The sequence below is a fragment of the Macrotis lagotis genome, chromosome 1 (genome assembly GCF_037893015.1).
Source record: "Macrotis lagotis isolate mMagLag1 chromosome 1, bilby.v1.9.chrom.fasta, whole genome shotgun sequence".
Lineage (NCBI taxonomy): Eukaryota > Metazoa > Chordata > Mammalia > Peramelemorphia > Peramelidae > Macrotis > Macrotis lagotis.
This window is the reverse complement of record NC_133658.1, coordinates 110211344-110232064: the sequence shown is the minus strand read 5'-3', so window position 1 is coordinate 110232064 and position 20721 is coordinate 110211344. Positions and strand designations below refer to the sequence as shown.

General features: G+C 33.0%; 1 protein-coding gene across 2 annotated transcripts in view; it reads left to right on the top strand.

Moving 5' to 3' along the window:
- Window positions 1-20721, top strand: part of CCDC88A (coiled-coil domain containing 88A) — a 187420-nt gene that overhangs the window by 78114 nt on the left and 88585 nt on the right. For both annotated transcript variants that reach the window (XM_074206428.1, XM_074206419.1), the window contains exons 8-12: window positions 5798-5967; window positions 8161-8242; window positions 8948-9106; window positions 16815-16961; window positions 19908-20052. In XM_074206428.1, coding sequence (XP_074062529.1) covers window positions 5798-5967; window positions 8161-8242; window positions 8948-9106; window positions 16815-16961; window positions 19908-20052 — 703 coding nt within the window. The remainder of the gene's footprint in view (window positions 1-5797; window positions 5968-8160; window positions 8243-8947; window positions 9107-16814; window positions 16962-19907; window positions 20053-20721) is intronic.

Genomic DNA, 20721 nt, shown 5'->3' with positions numbered 1-20721 from the left:
ATATTTCCCCCCAAATTCCTAACCCTTCTTCTTACTTCCTTATTTCTATTAAGGGTACCACCATTTTTTCAGTTACTCAGGGTCACAACCTGAGAGTCATCCTTGATGCATCCTTCTACCATGTTCAACACAAATTCCTTCAGTTTTAAAGTCTTCTCAGTTCTGCCACATCTTTCTCATCCATTCCTACCCTTTTTCAGTCAGTAGTCTTTGATTTTCAATGGAATGTCATGAATGGGAGAATGGAAATTTAATATTTCTGAAACTTCATTTAAATTAGTATTTTCAAAAGATCTTGGATAAATTTTACTGAATATTTCTTTATAGTTGTGGTATTTTGACAGAATAAAATAGGTATCTTCTCAAGGTCCAGATGTGTTATCTAGGATCAAATAATAAAATATACCATTCTTCAGCAAACCAATGCAAGGGATTAATTCTTTGGAGTATACCAGTTGCTTTCTTTGTTTTGACACTGTCAGTTTTAATAATTAGGTACAGAAATAGTTAGAAATCGGTTAACATTGGAATAGTAGTCATGTTTTTTTACCTGACAATTCTGGTACCTTCCATTGTATTAATTTTTCCATATATTAAGTATGCTTTGAATTAGGGTCCTAGAATATACCAAATGTTTTTACATTGGGCCCCAGATAGAAACATCTTCCCTTATACTCTAGATGTTTGTTTAGTTTTGGTAAGTTCTAAGGAGTGTTCACTTTAATATTAGAAACATTTGATAAATGACGTTCTGTATTCAAGATATAGTCCTATATGCTGGGTATACAAAACTAAAGACAAAACATTGCCTTGTCTACAAGGAGCTTACATTCTACTGTAAAAGTTTCAGGGTAGAATGAAGAATATGCCCCATACAGATAGTTGAAGCTAGGTGAAGGTTATTTGAGAAAAGAGAAAGCATTAACAACTAGGAAGACCCATAAAGGCCTCTAAGACAAAGTGGCACCCAAAGTTGAGCTTTAAAGGAGTGAAGGATTTTTTTGAGGTGGTGATGAGCAGCAAATGCAGCAGGTATGGAGATAGAATGAATGTATGACTAGCCTAAGCTTGACTTGGGACTTGGGGAAATGGTGATTTGAAGTTAGGCTAGTTATGTAAGAATAGATGACTTCAGATACCAGGCTCAGGATAATGCATCCCTGAGACAAGACAAAGTCACTGAAGGTTCTTTAGCAAGAAAAAAGGAATGGATGTGAGAAGTGAGGATTGAATGTAAGAGATATTGTGGAGTTAGAAGTGAGGAATTGACAGCTGATTGGATAAGAGGCATGAGGAAAGAGAGGTAAGAGTCAAAGTTGCACCTGAAGTTAACTTAGGTGACTGATTAAAAATTGGAAACATGATAGTTCCTTCATCTGAATCAGAGAAGTTTAGAGAAGAGGTGGTTTTAGGAGGAGAAATGACTTTAGGAGGAAGATTGATGAGTTTCATTTGGTCCTTATTAATTGCCATATTTATGATTCCAGGCAAAAGTTTGTAGAATATAGTTGGTGATATGATGACTAGATAGGATGGCCTATATAGGAAGCAGGTTGTGTAGGTTATCCAGTCTATTGGCCTTCCTACCACACCATTCAGGTCAGTACTTCTTTTGTGAGCCCTTAAAAAAAAATCATAGTATAAATCACTTGTTGCCCCTTTCTCATGTACAAACAGGCATATCTGTATAGTTCAGATTCTTCCATTTCCTGGTCAGTCCAACCATCCATTTTGTTCTTACATGTTCATCACTATTCAGGATCTGTAAGAGCCACAAAAGATACTGGAAAATGTGATCTCTTCTTTTAAGAAGCTTTGTGTTTTTTATGGCAAATTAAAACGAACATAAGAATTAATAGAAAGTAATAAAAGACAACCCTATAAATGGAAAACTGTGTAATATAAGGAAGAAAGGGAGATCATTGAGGGCTACAGGAGTAGCTTAAGGAAGGCTTCATGGAAAATGGAAATGACTAGTTAGGAAAAGAAGATTGGGTTTCTTTTAGAGGTAGTAGAAAGAGCTTTGGACTTAAGAACACCTTAGTAAGATAGAATCAAGAATTCATATCCAATTGAGAAGAAGCTCAGCCATTCACAATCATCAAAGCAAGTTCTCTCAGCCTGAGTGTCTCAAAACTGTACCTGTGACACCAGTAACTCTTTTAGAATCAGCTGACACATGTCTTTTGGTTTTGAATTGGGTACATTTATTGGTCTTTTGAAACCAACTACGGATAATTGTTTGTATATACATTTAGATTATTGCATTAACTGTAATAAAGTCATTAATATCATCTTCAACATTACCTCCATCACCAGTGATAATACACTTTTAACATTTGCACAAGTATTTAATTCATAAATTGGTTTTGCAGAAGAAACTAAAGCTCATAAAAGCTGTTAACTTGCTTAGGCTCAAACAGATAGTTTTTGGAGCTGGGGCTCTCTTTCCTTTACATAGTCACCAAAATAATCTTCTTAATTAATACTAAGATGTAATTTGTCAATCCAAAAATTTCTATTGTTTTGTACAACGTATATGATAAAATACAAATTCTTAGCAACTATTTAAGACCCCTCTTGTCTTCAACCTTCTTTTCTTTATTTTTTGTTAATTTGTCTTTAATGCACTTGATGTTTTATCCAAACTGTAGTAATTATTGTTCCCTAATGTTCCCTAAGAATTGGATGAGGTTAGAAAAAATATAAAATGTTAGTACTAGGATCTTAAGAAATTATGTTAATACAATTCTGTTGTTTTTATGGAAATTAAGGGGCAGAAAAGTCAATTGACTTGGTTTGTGGCAAAACTGAGACTTTAATCCAGGTCTCCTAATTCAGTTTATTTTCTACTATGGCATTTGTAAAATCTCTTTTAACATGAAAATTATAATTCTGAATATTTGATTATTTTTTAAAATTGCTGGGTAGCTAGGTTGGTGCAGTGGAGAGCACTGGCCCTGGAGTCAGGAGTACCTGAGTTCATATCCCGCCTCAGACACTTAATAATTACCTAGCTGTGTGGTCTTAGGCAAGTCACTTAACCTCATTGACTTGCAAAAAACCTAAAATAAAATTACTAAAGTATGCTTTTTTTAGTATGCCATGCTGTCTCTTATATTTACTTGGGTTTATGGAATGGATCATAATAATTATAGTCCAGCTCTTCTCCTTTCCATTTTATTTATATATATATATATATGTATATATATATATATATATATATATATATATATACACACATATATATATGTATGTATGTATGTATGTATGGCATTGAGGATCAAAGAGGTGAATTGCCCCAGGTCACACTGGTACTGAGTAGGTTAGTGACATTCTGGCCGAGTTTTTTCTGATTGCAGATCCATTGGTTTTTTATATTATATTGCACACTGATGTATGTATTTATTTTACTTTCCTGCTGTTGTCTCCTTTATTCTTTTTTTCTTCCTGGTAAAATACAAGCAGCCTAAGGGGAAAGCAAGGATTGATTATCATTTTTATCATTGCATCCTGAGACCTTTGTATAGTACCTTGCATATTATGTTGTTGCTGTTTTTCAGTCGTATTCAACTGTGACCCCAGTTGGGCTTTTCTTGGCAGGGATACTAGAATGGTTCACCATTTTCTTCTCCAGCCCATTTTATAGATGAGGAGACTGAGACAAACAGGGTGAAGTGACTTGCCCAGGGGTCACTCAGCTAGGAAGTGGCTGAGGCAAGATTTGACCTCAGGAAGGAGAGTCTTTCAGATTCCAGGCCTGGCACATTCTCCATGCTTTTTGCACATTATAAATGTTTAATAAATGCTTTTTTTTTTTTTTTTGGTTTTTCAAGGCAAATTGGGGTTTAAGTAGCTTGCCCAAGGCCACACAGCTACGTAATCATTAAGTGTCTGAGACTTTATTTGAACCCAAGTACTCCTGACTCCAGGGCGGGTGCTTTATCTGCTGTGCCACCTAGCCACCCCTAATAAATGCTTTTTAAATTTAATTAAAATGAATCAAATTTGTAGTGTCATTTTAAAATTACCTTTCCAATAAATGCAATTCATTATTAAGTTTCCACTGTGTGCAAAACTTTTCTAATAGGCATTGAAGAGATACAGTGATAAACAAGAATGTCTGCCTTCATAAAGAACTCTGATACAGATTGAAACATAATTACGAGTGTTCTGAAAGGGTACAGGAAGGAAAGAGCACATCAGTCAGGAAGAGTTTTTATCTGTTAACCAGGAATTGTGCTAGGTGTTCAACTTTTCCAGAAAAGTAAAATAATGAAGCCATTCCTGTTCTCAAGCAACTTCTACTAGGGGAAGCAGCATCTAAACATTTGTGTGTTTTGATGATTTTGAGATTACTTGGAGAGGTAGCTGCTAGAACTCAAAAGCATTTACTAAATGCCTACTATGTGAAAGGTACTACTGGAGGTACAGATTAAAACTAAACGATCCCTCCCGTGCTCTCATCAAAGGGAATGCTTGACCTGAGCTATGACAGAAACCAAGAGTCATCTAACAGAGTGAAATATGATTTTACTTTTGATGGATAGGCAGAATTTTTTAGCAGGTGAATTCTGGGAGCCTAGGGGAGCATTGTAAGTCAAGAGAAAAGCATATGCAAAGTTATTGTGAGACCAAAAAAGCACTGGATGTGTATGATACATTAAAGTATCGGCATGTTTACTTTTAATTTCTTCACAATGTTTTTGCATCCATGTTTTCATTTTTGTCTTCACAAAAGTCCTTGGAGGAAAATGAATCTTTCAAGATGAATATAAAATCTTTTCTTTGGATGCTTGGTGGCTAAGTGGATAGAAAGTGCTAGCCTTCTGGTTACAAAAGTGATGAGTTCTAAATCTCCTTAGCTCGAATTTTCTCACCTGTAAAGCAGTGAGACTAGGCCCTATTTTCCAAGATTACTATAAAGATAAAATAAGTTAATATTATTATATAAATGCTAGCTATCATTATTCTTATCTCATTTATTCACAAGCTGCTGCCTTTATACTTTTCTAATCTTTTTACATTCTATTCCTTTCTACACATTCAAGGCACTGTATCTGTCTTGCCTGGAATTACAGTTTCATTTTTTAGTTTCCTTGGCTTTCTTCAAGACTCAAAATCTTACCTTTTGCATAAGGATTTTTAAAAATGTTTTCCCTTTTCTTCATTATTCCAATGACTAGTGCCTTTCCTAATAATTACTTTGCAGCTGCTCTTTATATATCCTTTTTGTACTTAGTTATTTTCATTTAGTCAATCCCTAAAGAATGTAAGCGCCTTAAGGAAAGGTTCTGTTTTTCTCCTTTAGCATTGATTACTTGGCACCAGTAGTACTTGATAAGTGCTTTTAAAAACTGTAGATTGATTGAATCACAGAGTTAATAACTTGTCCAAAATTATGCAGTTTTTGTCAGAACTTGCAGACAGTTCTTTCCCTTAAATGACTTCTCTTTGTGATGACTTATGAAACCTCTTAAATTTTAAATGCATATCATTAGGGTTTAGTGATTTGAATGTATCTTTTTTCTGAAGTAATTTGTATATTTTTTTTACTTTTTTCAGTCTCAGTACCTTTCTAATCTTGCTTGTTGCTTCAATTGATTAATTTTCAAGAGAATCTTTTAAAAATGATTGTTAAATGGGGAAATAACAGTAATATACAATTTTGAATTCTTTCTGATGTTTTCTAATAATGTTCTGGCTTAAAGACTCTTGATTTCTTGGGTTTTGTATTCAATTCTCTGATGTATAAATGCCAAAATGATCATGTGTCTTTTCACTTAATTTTTTTTAGACCATTATAGAACTCTCTGAGGAACGGGATGGCATTCATTTTCTACCTCATGCCTCATCAGCACAGTCACCTTGTGGTTCTCCAGGCATGAAACGGACTGAAAGCAGACAACATTTATCAGTAGAACTGGCCGATGCTAAGGCAAAAATAAGAAGACTTAGGCAGGAGTTGTAAGTTTATGTTCATTTTAAGTGACCTTTTCTGAGGCCTGGAAATTCTCAAGTTTGTGAAATATATAAATCAATTACTTTATAGTTTCATGTTACAAAATCAGTATGTTAGCAGCTTTTACTGGCATTAATATTACGAAGTTTGAACTCTGTATATGAGTGTGTATGGTGTTTATTAAATGAGGGGTATGTGTTAGAAAAGAGTACTAGGAGTGGCTAAGTGGCGCAGTGGATAGAGCACTGGCCCTGGAGTCAGGAGTACCTGGGTTCAAATGTGACCTCGGATGCTCAATAGTTACCTAGTGGTGTTGCCTTGGGCAAGCCACTTTAACCCCATTTGCCTTGTGAAAAAAAAAACAAACTTAAAAAGAAAAAAAAGAAAAGAGTACTAAATTAGAGTCAGGAGCTATTTGAGTTTAAATCTTGCTTTTTTTTTTGGTTACATTAACTACTTGGGTGAACATGTACAAATCACTTCCCCTTCGAAGTCTCAATTTCTTTATCTGTAAGAGGATGTTAATAATACTTGTGGTACTTACCTTATTGGGTTCTTGTAAGATAATTTGTATAAAGCACACAAAACCTGAAATGTTTTATAATTTTCAGGTGTATAATTTTTAAAATTTTAATTCATGCTAGTGATATAATTACTAGTAAATGACAAAAAAAGCAATATACTTGAAGTATGTTAAATCCTCAAAGAGTATAAATCTAGACAATGTGCAGTATACATTGTAGTGATTTGTATATAAATACCACACAAACATATGCTATGTTGTAAGGAGAACTATAAAAGGAGAGAAGCTCTGTTCATTTTACAATGAGTTTCTTTTCCCCTCCTATAATTTGTGTTGGAAAGATTTGAATTAAATTTATAGATCAGTCTAGGAATTGTCTAAAAGTGACTGGATTAAGTATTTTGTAGAATCGTGCAGAGACAAACCTATCATGGTCTATAGGAAATTAGAAAACAGAAAGCTGCAGCTTTCATTTGTGGATATCTGCATTATTACGTGTCTCTTGAATTAGACACGCCCAGGATATTCTACAAACAGCTGTGCTGGGAAAATTGTGAAAAGATTGCAGTTATTAGTTTGACTGACAGTTAATAGATAGCCTAAACATTGAACACAAGTATGTCCTGTATAATTTAGTAGAGTCCTCTCAAGTCTTTAGATAAAGCATGCAATTAGGACTGTAATGATGACTATGAATAGTTTAACATTTTGCACCACATTCAAATTAAATTTGTAAGTAAATTTTACTTGACCATAGGGGTTCGTTAAAATTCTAGAGAATTTTGCACAATATATGATTGAATCAAAATCACAAAAATGTAGGTTGATCTCTTTCTTCAATCAGAGTTATGCTGAGGATACAAAGTATTCCAGGTCTATTACCTTAAGCGCAAGTAAGTTGCTGGTATCCCATTTTCTTGTAAAATTCCTTTTTCACATTTATATGTCCTTTGTGGGACATTTTCAAAAAGGGAAACAAAAGATTTGGTACAAAATGAACTTGGAATGATTAAGACAATCAAATTGTTTGAATAGTCTTTGCCTAGTGGAAAAGACATATTTGCTAAAATATTAACTTTTCATAAATTTATATTATAAAATACCAGTAAATTGCATACAATATGTAAATATAACCTGAATAATCAATATGGATAGATATGAATTTGAATATCATGCTTAATGTGTAGTTCATTGCCATCTTTAAGCATACCAAATAAAGGCCCAATGCCCATTTTAGATATTGGAAAAAATGAATTTGTTACTCTTCAGAAAACACAAACTAAAGCCAACTCTCCCTCCTCCCAGGCTTTGGTATTATGTTTTGAGGCTGAGTGAAGTTGACAGGAGAATTGGAATTTCAAATATGATGGCTCTTCATTTTACTTTTAGATGTAGAAATTTACCATTATTCCTATAACAATGACTTTGGGCTACTGGTTTCTGTATTCTGTACTGAAATTAGGATTCCTACCCACCGCTACTTTTTATTGTTCTTGCTGTTCTTGTATACAGTGAATCTACCAATTAAACTATAAGCTTCTTGAGTGCAGAATTGTTTGTTTTTTAGCTTTAGTTTTGTATTTTTTAGCTTCTGTATTCCCAGTGCCTAGAACGCTGTTTTTTACAATAAATGTTTGTTGAATTGAATGGCTTTTTTTCCCCCCATCAATTTAAGGGAGGAAAAGACAGAACAATTGTTAGACTGTAAACAAGAGCTTGAACAGATGGAGACCGAACTAAAGAGGCTTCAACAAGAGGTTTGTGCCTGGAAAATTTGGGTTGGAAACCTAATTAATATAAACTTAATTTTGCTACTGATAATACTTAATATTATTTAAATTTTGTATCAATAATCAACATTCTCTTTCATTTGCTTAACTTTTTGCATCAATATTGTTTCCTGTTTATCAGAATTGAACTGGGCTATTATTTTTTTTAATTTAAAAAAATTTTTTTAGGATGGGCTATTTTTTAAACTCATTAGTTATCATCTATAAATATTAGACATTCTGTAGTGTTAGAGTATCTATCATTTTATGGATATCGGGCAGCGGGTCTGCTAGGTGGTGCAGTGTATAAACATATATATGTTCTTATTCAGATAGTTTATGGGACTTCTCAGTGCAAAACTTTTTTCTCTCATATGTAGACAGTATTTATTAGAGGAGTGACTTGAATCTAAGTCTAACTCAAAGCATTCTCCATATGTACTATGCCACATTTCTTCTTGATTTTATATTATGACAGAGTCAATATTTTTCCTATTAAAAGTTTCACACCAGTTTTATAATTACAAATGTATCAGTGAGAAAGAAATCATGATTAATTTTTGCTTTTTATTCTCCTTTGAAAAGAGTTTACTAAGAATAATTTACCCTTTTTAGGGGCATTATTAATTTTGAATCTAGAAATACAAAATGAAAAAATATTAACTTGGATGTATTACATATTTTATTTATTAGAATATGAACTTGCTTTCGGATGCTCGCTCAGCCAGAGTGTACAGAGATGAATTGGATGCTCTTCGAGAAAAAGCAATCAGAGTTGACAAACTTGAAAGTGAAGTCAGCAGATATAAAGAGAGGCTACATGATATTGAATTTTATAAAGCAAGAGTTGAGGTATGCTTTATCATTCTTAAACTGTGGTACTTTTTACTTCAAAACTGATATTTGAACTAATAACAATTTTTTCTATAAATGTAATAAAGTATTAGAATCCTGTTGAACAGGCAAATCCTGTAATATAATTTACTACTTTTGATAATAGAACATAACCTATTTGAGTGACAATATTATCTTGGGATACAATTTAATAGGATTATTATTTCTGTGCTGGGGGTTGTCTAGGGGACTTGGCAAAGTTCTCTTTGGAATCTTAGAGACTTACCTAATTATCTCCTAACAAACAGATCTTTTGCTGTCATTCCTGTGTTGAAATAGGATCTCATATCTCTCACCAATGGTTTTGGTGACCTTGGTATGATTTTTACCCTGACAATTTTCCATCTTAGCCTAGTGATAATCTTTTTTTTTCTTAGGTTTTTGCAAGGCAAACAAGGTTAAGTGGCTTGCCCAAGGCCACACAGCTAGGTAATTATTAAGTGTCTGAGACCGGATTTGAACCCAGGTACTCCTGACTCCAGGGCCCGTGCTTTATCCACTACGCCACCTAGCTGCCCCAGCCTAGTGATAATCTTATAGCATTCTCTCATGCTACCTGTTAATGCTTTTGTAATATTACCAAATATATCTTGTTCATTGAAAACAAAAGACTGTCTTTAGTTGCAATTTCACCTATGGTTAGTGAACTTAAATTTTCTTGTCAGATCATTAAAGTATAAAAGTAAAAAAAAACCTAGTAATTACTGTGTTATTATCTGACATTTAAATCTTGAAAAAATTAATTTTTGGTTTGGCCTGAGTTTTCACCAAGCCTATTATTGGTATTAGGGCTTCAAGGTCAATAGAAATTATCTATCCAGAATTTGTACTTTTTCAAAATACAATAGAACTGGAGCGGCTAGGTGGCAGTGGATAAAGCACCGGCCCTGGAGTCAGGAGTACCTGGGTTCAAATCCGGTCTCAGACACTTAATAATTACCTAGCTGTGTGGCCTTGGGCAAGCCACTTAACCCCGTTTGCCTTGCAAAAACCTAAAAAAAAAATACAATAGAACCTTGCTTTATGAACTTAATTTGTTTGGAGATTTTTGTTTATCGTGTGATTTGTTCATATTGCAAAGTGAATTTTCCCATAGGAAATAATGTAAAGCCAGCACTACATTCCAGAAATATTCATAAGTGAGTTTTTTGTCCCTAATGTACCTGAAATACAATAGCAATCTAGATTAGTACTCAATATAAAGTGAAAATAAAACAAATTAACCTTCATTTTACCTTTGAGAAGAGTCATGACTGATGTGAGGCACATGGGAGGGAGGAGGAAGAAGGGTTATTCCTTGGAAGGAGAATCTCTTTCTATGAGAACATTGGCAATTTCAACATCGTGAGTGTTCTCTCTTTTGCTACTTTCACTAAAAGTAAGAATAACACTACTGCCTTCACTTACTTTTTATTTTTTAGAATCACTTTCACTGATTTTTTTTTTGGTTCACTTCTGACTGGGAATCAATCTGGCAACACTTTTTGACGTTTTTTTCAGAATGTTGTGGAAATGTGCCATTATATTATGATTAAAAATATTCATGGCTCAAACATGATGTTTTGTACTGTGAATTTTTATTTGTCCTGCAAGATAAATTTTGTGGGAAATTTTTCTTCATCCAGCAAAGCATACCGTAAACCCAGATTCTACTGTGTGTGTGTGTGTAGATCCCCTTAAACAATTGTATACAATTGAAATTCAGCAGGGGTTATCTAGGGAACTTGGTAAAGTTCTTTCTAGAATCTTAGAGGCTATGTAGAGACTCTTTCCTATTTATAGGCACCTATATATTTATTTTTTTATTTTTTCAAGGCAATGGGGATAAGTGATTTGCCCAAGGTTACACAGCTAGACAATTATTAAGTGTCTGAGGTCACATTTGAATTCAGGTCCTCCTGATTCCAAGACAGTCTGCTCAAATGAAGTGTAATCTCCTTACTTTTGAACAGAGAATGGATTTCACTATTTTTGTGCCTTTGTATCCCTAGGCCCTAGCTTCTTGCCTCTCACATTATGAGTAATTTACTATTAGTGTGTTCTTGAACAAACCTAGTTTATAGAACTATTTCTAAGTAACTAACTATTATGGAAATAGATACAAAGGTCTGGAGTTTAATTTAGGTATGAGATATTAATCTTAATGAAGCCTTTATGTTTCCTGAACAGTATTTGATATGAGTCATTAATTATCCTTTTTACTCTTTTTTCTCTTTTGTCATTTTATCATTTTTTTATTCCCATTGTCTCTTATATTTTTTTTTGTCATTTTATTCACTAAAAGGTGAATGACTAGTCTTTAGGACTGTAAATTACAAATGAGTTACTGATCTGCATTATCAGAAGAAGTTTCCACATTGGAAATTCTATATATCAGTGAAATCACAGGCCTTGAACCACTTTCCATTTCCACTCCAATGGTGTACTGAAAATGAATTGCTGCAATAGAACTTGAGGACATTTGAGTTCTGGTCTTGAATTTACCATTACTTATTCTATGCCTTTGACTTGAGTTATCTAATTCTATTTCCTGATATTATTGTGAGTGGTCTGAACTTGATGCCTATATAGATAATTCTATGCTTGAGTGCAACTGAAAGCAGATCTGCCTTATAGATTAAAATAACTTTCTTTTTTATGTTTTATTTATTACTTCTATCCCCTTCTTTGGTGATATTCCATTTTAGGTTATATTTAACTAAGTTTTGTGAAATTAGAGAAGGTTTTAGATATTTTAAGCAAAATGACCACTTATATTTTAAATATAGCACAGTTGTAATTAAAAAAAGCTCTCTCTCTCTCTCTCTCTCTCTCTCTCTCTCTCTATATATATATATATATATATATATATATGTTTGAATAATTGCTTCCATTACCCAATTTTCTCTACTAGTTTAAATCTGACTATAGACTTAACAGAATCTGATTTAATAGACTTACTTGTAGCATTCTTTATTTGTAGATTTGTAGATAAATTTTAATGGAGTTGAGTTGATTTTAGGGAATTTGAAATTTGAGTTATGTCTATCTTGCAGAGCCCTCAAATTAGTTTAAAGGCATTTGACTCAGTTATGATTTCCAATAACCTATTTTTTAATCATTTTCCTGTTTTTTGATGTTTTATTCTTTGGGGGGGCCTGGGGGAATGTTAATTGTTTGATTGAAAAGAAATTGAAAGAGAAACCCTACCCTGGTTTACATAGACTGTATAATTGAACACATACTTAAAAGAGCCAGACTAATTACTTAATAAATATGTGAGAAACTCTTAATGTTTATATAAAATGTGCCCTGTGGGCAAAATTTACTAGAGACCGCTTATAAATTGCTAACTTTCCTATTGGTTTGATTTTTACTATATTTTACTATATTTCTTAACATATATTGTTTATACTTTCTCTTCAGATATATTTCATGCAAAACCTGAAAGCAACAAAAATAAAGAAAACTGATGATAAAAATGAATATATGTGTATTAGAATACATCTTCATATTGCATTTAGGCTTAAAGATCCTGGCAGCTTGCTAAGGTAAATCTGTTAGGACAGCTAGGTGGTACAGTGGATAGAGTACCTGCCCTGGTATCAGTTGGACTTGACTTCAAATCTAGCTTCAGAATCTTGGTATTTACTGGCCATGTGACCTTAAGCAAGTCACTTAATCCCATTGTCTTGCAAAAAGAAAAAAAATAACCCAACTTATTCTGCCAGATAACCAGTTAAACTCTGAGTCACAGGGACAAAATTAAACAGTCATTGCCCTTAGGGAGTTTAAAATCTGTCAGGTGTGAGACCATATGTGCAAAATATATATTAAGTAAAAATAGAGAGTGGAAGAAGATGACGCTAGCAACTGAGGGAATTAGGAGACCATATAGGTCATATAAACTGCTGAAAATCCTGGTTCAGTTTTTGATTGTATTTAGTATTCTGTAATGACTAGTAGTTGCTTTCTCCAAATAAAATACTAAGTGATGAGAAAGCTTTGAATAACCATTGAGGCAGTCTGCTCTGCATGTTTTTATTATTTGTTGTTTCTGTTAACTAGAAGATATAATTCTACTGCCTCATTCTCATTAATGATTTGAAGATTTTGCCCATAAAGTAATAGTATATATACGTTCTTATTTGAGGTCTTGAGTAATAATTATTTTCAAAGTCGTTATTTAGAATATCCTTATATTATTGATTTTTATATTAATGAATACTTCTGGTATTGAACTATATAGTTTTCTATGGAATCAAACTTATCTTTAGTACACAAGATGTTTTGGGTTTGGTTTTGGTTTGTTTTTTGTAATCTACAGTATATTCAGTGGGCCTTCTATCCATCTTGTATGATTATGTAACTGAAGTTGTCTTCTGTAGGGAATTTATCTGCAAAGGCCTACAAGGCAGCCTGTGAGGCAGCTTGTTTTAGTGGAAAGAGTATTGGTCCCAAAGGTCCTAAAATTTGGGTTCAAATTCTACTCCCAAGTATTTATTGGCTTCTGTGAACATATCACTTGACTTTCAGAGTTTCAGTGTGCTCATCTTTAAAATACTGCCTCCCTCAGTGGGGTTGATATGAGGAAAGCATTTTGTAAATCTTTAAGTGTAATTTAATGAATTATTATTGTTGTTCTCCAATTTTCATTAAGGATATACCCTTTACATCTAGTTAATAGTATTTAAAGGTTTTATAGAGCAAATGGATTGGCAGTTCCTTGATTTCTTCTCAAATTGCCTTTTATGATAATAAGACCATCTTTGAACTTTTCCCAGTATTTTGGTAATCTTGCCCTCCTTCCTAGTCAGTTCTGTGTCTCCAATATTCTGATAGGCCCTAGGGAAAACAAGGAAATTAAATAGAAATACATGTAAATGATTGTTGGGGCAACTAGATAGTTCAATCAATAGAGCACCAGCTTTGGAGTCAAGAGGACCTGAGTTCAAATGTGTCTTCAGACACTTAATACTTAATAGCGTGTGTGACCTTGGACAAGATCCTTAATCCCAATGCCTTGCAAGAAAACAAAACAAAAAAAAAGAGAAGAAATGATTGTTGACTAACTGATAATACAGGATATAACAAATGACTTTGGAGACACTAGCAGATCAGGGAATACAGGTAGAAGAAGCTCATTAGAACTTAATACTCGAAAGTTCTATAATTTTCTGAGTGCAGCTATTTTCTTTCACCAGTGCATTAACAGAGATACTATTTCTGATGTCATTTTTTTTTATTTGTATGTGTTTGTACGTTTATTTCTGTGTCTCTGTTGTTTTCATTTACATTACTGTGATTATTTTGTATGTTATTGTTCTTTACTCTTCACTTTACTTCAGTTAATATAATTATTTCTGTGTTTCTTTGAATTTCTCATATTTGTTCCTTCTTATTGGCACATAAATTTTCATTATGTTAATATACTGGAATTTGTTCAGCTATGCTCCCATCATGGGTACCCATTCTGTTTCCAGTTTTTTGCTTCCACAAAAGATCATACAGGATGATTTTGTAAATGCAGCCATAAAAATAGTTTTGTTAATTGATCCTCTGAGTATCAGTATGAAAGGAGGCATAAAACAGACTTGCCTGTCATAAAAAAAATGTTTGTTGATTTCAATTATCAGACATATTCACTGCTGCCATAGAGAATGTCCTATTTGTTTAAAGTCCACCTGGTAGTGATTTCATATAGTACTGCTCTTTGTCAATAATTCTATACCATAAAATCAGAGATGGGGTGTGTGTGTGTGTATGTATGTGCTCTGTGTGTGAGCGTTGTATACCATGTATGCTGTTAAGAAATGTTATGGGGTCCTCTGAACTTTTTGAGTTGGTATATTTTCCAAAAACACCAGATCCTGAATATTCAGGAGGCTCTGAATGTATAAAGGATGTCTCCTCTTTCTCCTAACCCCCAGTTGTTTGATGTTTGTTTGCACCTAAAGCTGGACTTACAAAGCTTTTAGGAGTCACAACAGGTACCAGTCAGTCTATACCAGACTGAGAAACTGCTTGTGCAAGTAGGACCCTTGTAGATAAGCAGATCCTCTTTATCTTCATGGTCTAGCAATTCCAAAAGGAAGAGAATGGGCTTTTTCCATGACCTTACTCCTTGACTTTGGGAGGGGTATTGTTCTTTTCCCATCTTTACTGCACCTTAACCCCCCCCCCCCCATGCCTCTCCTTTTTAGGAGATTTCTGTTTTCTCTTCCTTCCTATATTGTACTGCAGCAAATATGCCAACTTCTGTATGAAGTGTCAATTCTTTACTTGGCTTTGGGTTCCATATACATGTTCATTTCTCTTTAATTATGTCCCATGAACTCGTTTTTGATTAACAATATAAATAAAAGAAGGAAATAACATTAATGAAGAAGTCTTACTTTATAACAGTTGTAAAATCAATTTTCCTCTAGCAGGTAAGATGGTCTATACATGGATGACAAATGCATGTTACTCAGGTTAGGCCCCTAGTATCCCACCAATTTAATCCATCTTTTGGATAAGCAGTATAGCTAGAAAGTAAGCTGAAACCAGAATTGAATATGTGAAATAGAATAATCTTGACTTACATTTGAATATTACTAGTGCTTTTGATTTATACCGAACTGACCCTTGTCACTGAAAATCATCCTTTTAATATCATTTTTTTCTTGAGTATGATGTCACTTGAACCACTTCCTGAAGTTTTAAGAGTAATCTTTCTAAGTGGAAGAAATCATTTCCTTAATTTTGAAGTGCATCCTCTTGGTGATATTTTATGCCATTGAATATCAGGTTCCCAGGGAACCTAAACTTTAATGAACAGGTCAGGTAGGGGGTTTAGATAAGACATAGCATTACAGGTACACAAGAAGTGACTTGAAAGCTATTATCAAGGACAGGCATGACTGTAAAAGGAAGTAGACTGACCATGTATTAAGAATAAAAGGATAATATTGACATTTCAAATGTTTCACTTTGTGGTTGGTTAAGATTGCTGAACTTGTATAGGAAGATTTGGAATCAAATCCTGATTCTAATATTTACTATTGTAGTAACGGTGGACAAGTCATTTAACATCTCTGAACCTTAGTTTCCTCATCTTGAATACAGGTCTACCTCACAAGGTGCTTGAGGTACAAATGAAATGTAATTGTAAAGCATTTTATATTCTTTAAAAGTATTACACAAATCTTCATGATTATTATGCTAGTATCCACAAAATATCAAAAGATCTTTGAGGAAATCTGACAGTGATTTGCATCTTTCATGAACATTTATGAATGACATTCTCAGAAATTGAGAAGCAATGGAATGGGGTACAACCAATGAAAGCAGTACCCATACTGATGAGATCTTAGATCACTTTATTGTTTTGCTTTTAATATGAGGAAAAATATTCCCACTAAATTATTTTGAAAAGTAATTACTTCTGAATGCCGCCTTACTAATGGAGATCTCAGAGGTTGAAATCTAGGTTTCATAGTCTTGAAGCTTAGATAAAAGAACATTGAACCCTAATTAGAGTTTTGAAAAGGCTTATGGAATTTTTCAATTACTTCAGAGGGGCAGAGAAATTTTATTCATTTTATTTTTTTACTATGAAAATATAGCATTTTACTCTTTGAATTCTTTAAAGTACACAATAATGATATGTATTGTGATGATTAAGCCTTATTTAAAATGTTTGTAGGAACTAAAAGAAGACAATCAAGTATTACTGGAAACAAAAAGTATGTTAGAAGACCAACTAGAAGGAACTCGCACTCGTTCTGATAAATTGCATGAATTAGAAAAAGAAAACTTACAACTGAAGGCCAAACTACATGATATGGAGATGGTAAGAATATCAACTTAAAGGTTTTAGGGAAAATATAAGGCAATTTGTTTATTCTCAGTGCAGGAGAATGGGAAAATAGAATGGCATAGTAATGATTCATTTTAAACATGTTTGGGACATTCTAGTATGTATTAAGATAGAGGAGTGAGATAAGACAGTCTATTTTTAAGCAGACTTACTTGAGATGGAACTTGTACTTAAATGTCATTGCATAGTATGATAAGTATAAAAGGAATTTCAAATTAAGACACTATTAAAAAGTATTATAAATAGAAGACAGAAGCCATACTCATTGGAAGCATCAGAGTAGGAACACTTTATAGAGGGAATGGCACTTGATTTAGATCCTGATAAAAGGGAGAAGAGGTCTAAGATGAAGATGGGCAGAGCAAGAAAAATAATCCATTCCAATCATGAAGGAACAACAGAGGATAGGATGAGAAGAATAGAAGTAGTACAGGTTGACTAGAAAATAACATTATTGAAAAGGGAAGTGGTGTGTGTATAAGGATGTATATTTATTTTGCAGTCCCGATTGTGAAAAGCCTTGTGACAAGATAAAAATAATTTATATATTATCTGATTGGAGACTTATTTAAAGTAGCCTAGTATGATCAGAGAAGGGTGAACTTAAAGGTAGGGAGACCAGAAAAAAGACTATTACAGTAGTTTGGGTATAGAATGAAGGGAACTTGTGGAAAAGGTGGGGGGAAAGCTTGGCAACTAACTCATGAAGTGATCATGGAGAAGAGAAAAAGCAAAGATTCTCAGGAAGAAGTTGGTGCCATTAACTCATAATAAAGAAATTAGAGAAGAAGTAGATTTTATGTGGAGAGGTGAATAGAAATAATGGATTCAATTTTGAACATTGTACAGTTTGAGTTTTGGTTTTGTGAAGATTTCAAACTATCTGCAAAGAAGTATTCATTCAAACCCTGGGTATGAATTAGCTCAATATAGGATCATGTGGAGGGAGAGAATACAAAATGATAAATGACAAGCTTGAGGGGATGTCCTGGCTGACCTGAGCCATCAGAAGACAGAAGGGAATGAAGGAGTAGGATAATCAGTATTATGTAAGCTAGGGGAGGTGGAAAGCAAGATAAAGGTAACTTCAGATTCAAATGCTAAGAAAGTCAGAGGTTATTAACTGAAAAAAAGGTCATTGAATTTGGAGATTAGTAGGTCATGAGTGCCCTTGTAAAAAATCCATTTCAGTAGCATGCTGGATTGATAGCTAGATTGGAAGAGGTTGATGAATGAGTAGTAGGAAAGAAAAGTATTCTTCCTAGGAATTTCTTAATGAAAAATTTGAGAAGAAAAAAAAACAGACTAGATTGAGAAAGCATAACAAAGTCAAGGGAGGCTTAATTGTGGTTATAGGTCAAAGGGGAAAAGATGGTGATTGATAAATAACAAGTTCATGGTGGAAATGGGAATAGTAATCATGAGGTCAGCCTTGACAGAAAGAATTGTCTAATCCCCTAAAACTAGAAATAAAGAGAGGATGAATGAGAAAATGGAGAGATTAGGGGGAAAGGAAGAGAGAAGCACCTGCTTATATGCCAGATGCTTCCAAGTGCTGAGGATACAAAGGAAAAAATGAAATAGTTTCTACTTCTCATGGAATTTTCATTCCACATGAAAGATGCAGTAAAAGAAGTAAATGCAAAATAATTTGAACTGGAAACATCAGGAAAGACTTAGTGGAAAAAATGGCTCCTGAGCTGAATCAAGAATGGTAAAGGTGGACCTAAGAAGGGAGTATATTCTAGACCTCAGTAAATACCTGGATAAGGTACATGGAAGTGAGAAAGTTTGGGAAGCAGCTAGAAAATGTTTATTTAAAATGTAGGACAAAAAGGATAAATATGAAAACTAAATGTGTAAATGTGTATCAGATTATGGTATCAGGTTTAATGCTAAGATGAGAAGTTTGATTTTTTTTTCCCCCTATACAATAGCAACAATAGATTTTGAACAGAAAAAGAACTGGTATGAGACAAACTAAGAAAAAGCTACTGTGATTAGCATGTAGGAACTGATGTTTGAATTGCCATATTAAAATTGAATTATTACTTTTTTAAAAATCTCTATAATAAGAAAAAAGATGTAAAATATAGTTTAGTATTATAAGTATTATAAATTATTATTATAAAATTATTATTATAAATCTCCTTTTTGTTCTATTTTTGCATATTGGAATGCTTTTATTTGGTAGTGGTGATTAAATACAAAATTAAAGAACATATTTTAAAAGGAAAAAAAGATAGCTGATAACTTTGTAAGGAATAGCTTCGATTCAATAATGGATTGGAATCCAGATTACATTTTAGCACTGAAAAGTGTAACAGTCTAACTAGGAAAGGTGTGGTCTAGACCAGAACAAGATCAAAAAGAAATTGAAGAATTATAAAACCTAGTTGAGGTAAGGAACAGATTTAGATAAATTAGAGATTGAATGGGAAATTATTACTGAAAGTAAAACAAAAATAAATTTTAAAAATCAATCTTAAATTATTAAAGAATCTTTCAAAAATTCATTGACAAGATATTCTTTGCCTGAGTGGTACAGAAAATATCACAGAAGACTTTATATTGTTTTTACTGTTTTATTTTTAAATTCAGAAGGCCTCAATCAAAATCCTTGTGATAACGTAAAATTAAAGCTTTTCCTAAAATTTGCCAGAAATCTCATAAAGTATAACTAAACGTTTTTGCTTTGAGCCTAGATGACCTTTAAAGAAGACTTAGTGTATGTTTAATTAATAAAAAACAAAAGCAAAAATAAAAACAAAAAATAGAGATGTTATATTTAATGTCAAATAATTCCTTTTTTAAAAAATAAAATTTAGCTAGAGAAATTGTAACTAGTTAGTATAACACTATTTATAGATAATTTATATTTATATTGTTATTTTATTTTATCATTATATTTCCCCCAAGGAACGTGATATGGATAGAAAAAAAATTGAAGAACTAATGGAAGAAAATATGAGTTTGGAAATGGCACAGAAGCAAAGTATGGATGAGTCATTACATCTTGGCTGGGAATTGGAACAAATATCAAGAACTAGTGAACTCTCAGAAGGTATGCCAAAATATGATCAAAATTCAGTAGAAGCATCAGAATTATGAAATATGATGTTTTACTCCAGATTGTCTTTAATTTCATTTTTAGAAGGGACCCCAGTGGCCATCTAATAGAATTCAAGCTTAGAAAAATATGCTTTTTATACCATCCTTCTTGAAGACTTCTAGTGAGTGATAGTCCATTGATAGCCCATTCTACTTTTAAATAGTTGAAATTATTAGCAAGTTTATCCTAAACTTAAATAGACCTCTCTTTAACACATTGCCTTTATTCCTCCTTTCTGATACAAGGGAATTAAGTATTAATTTTTTTATGAGTAATTAAAATAATTAATTTCAACAAGTATTTTGTTTAGGTGTCTACTATGGACAAGTTTTTGTGCAGAACGCTGGGTATATAAACATGTAGTTTATCATTTGATTTTCACAATAGGAGAAAATACACATCCCTCCTTTCATTGGCTCCAGGATCTTTCAGTCTCCTTCAATGTGTCAGCTTCATTTTTTGCTATAAGGGGAAGGAAATGGAAATGGCTTATTCAGAAATTAATGTAATGTTTAAAGAAAAAAAAAGATTAAATTAGAACCAAAAATTAAAAGAAACTAAAACCCAGAGAAGTACAGTTACTTTGCTATAGTTATTCAGCTAATAATTGTCGGATCTTTC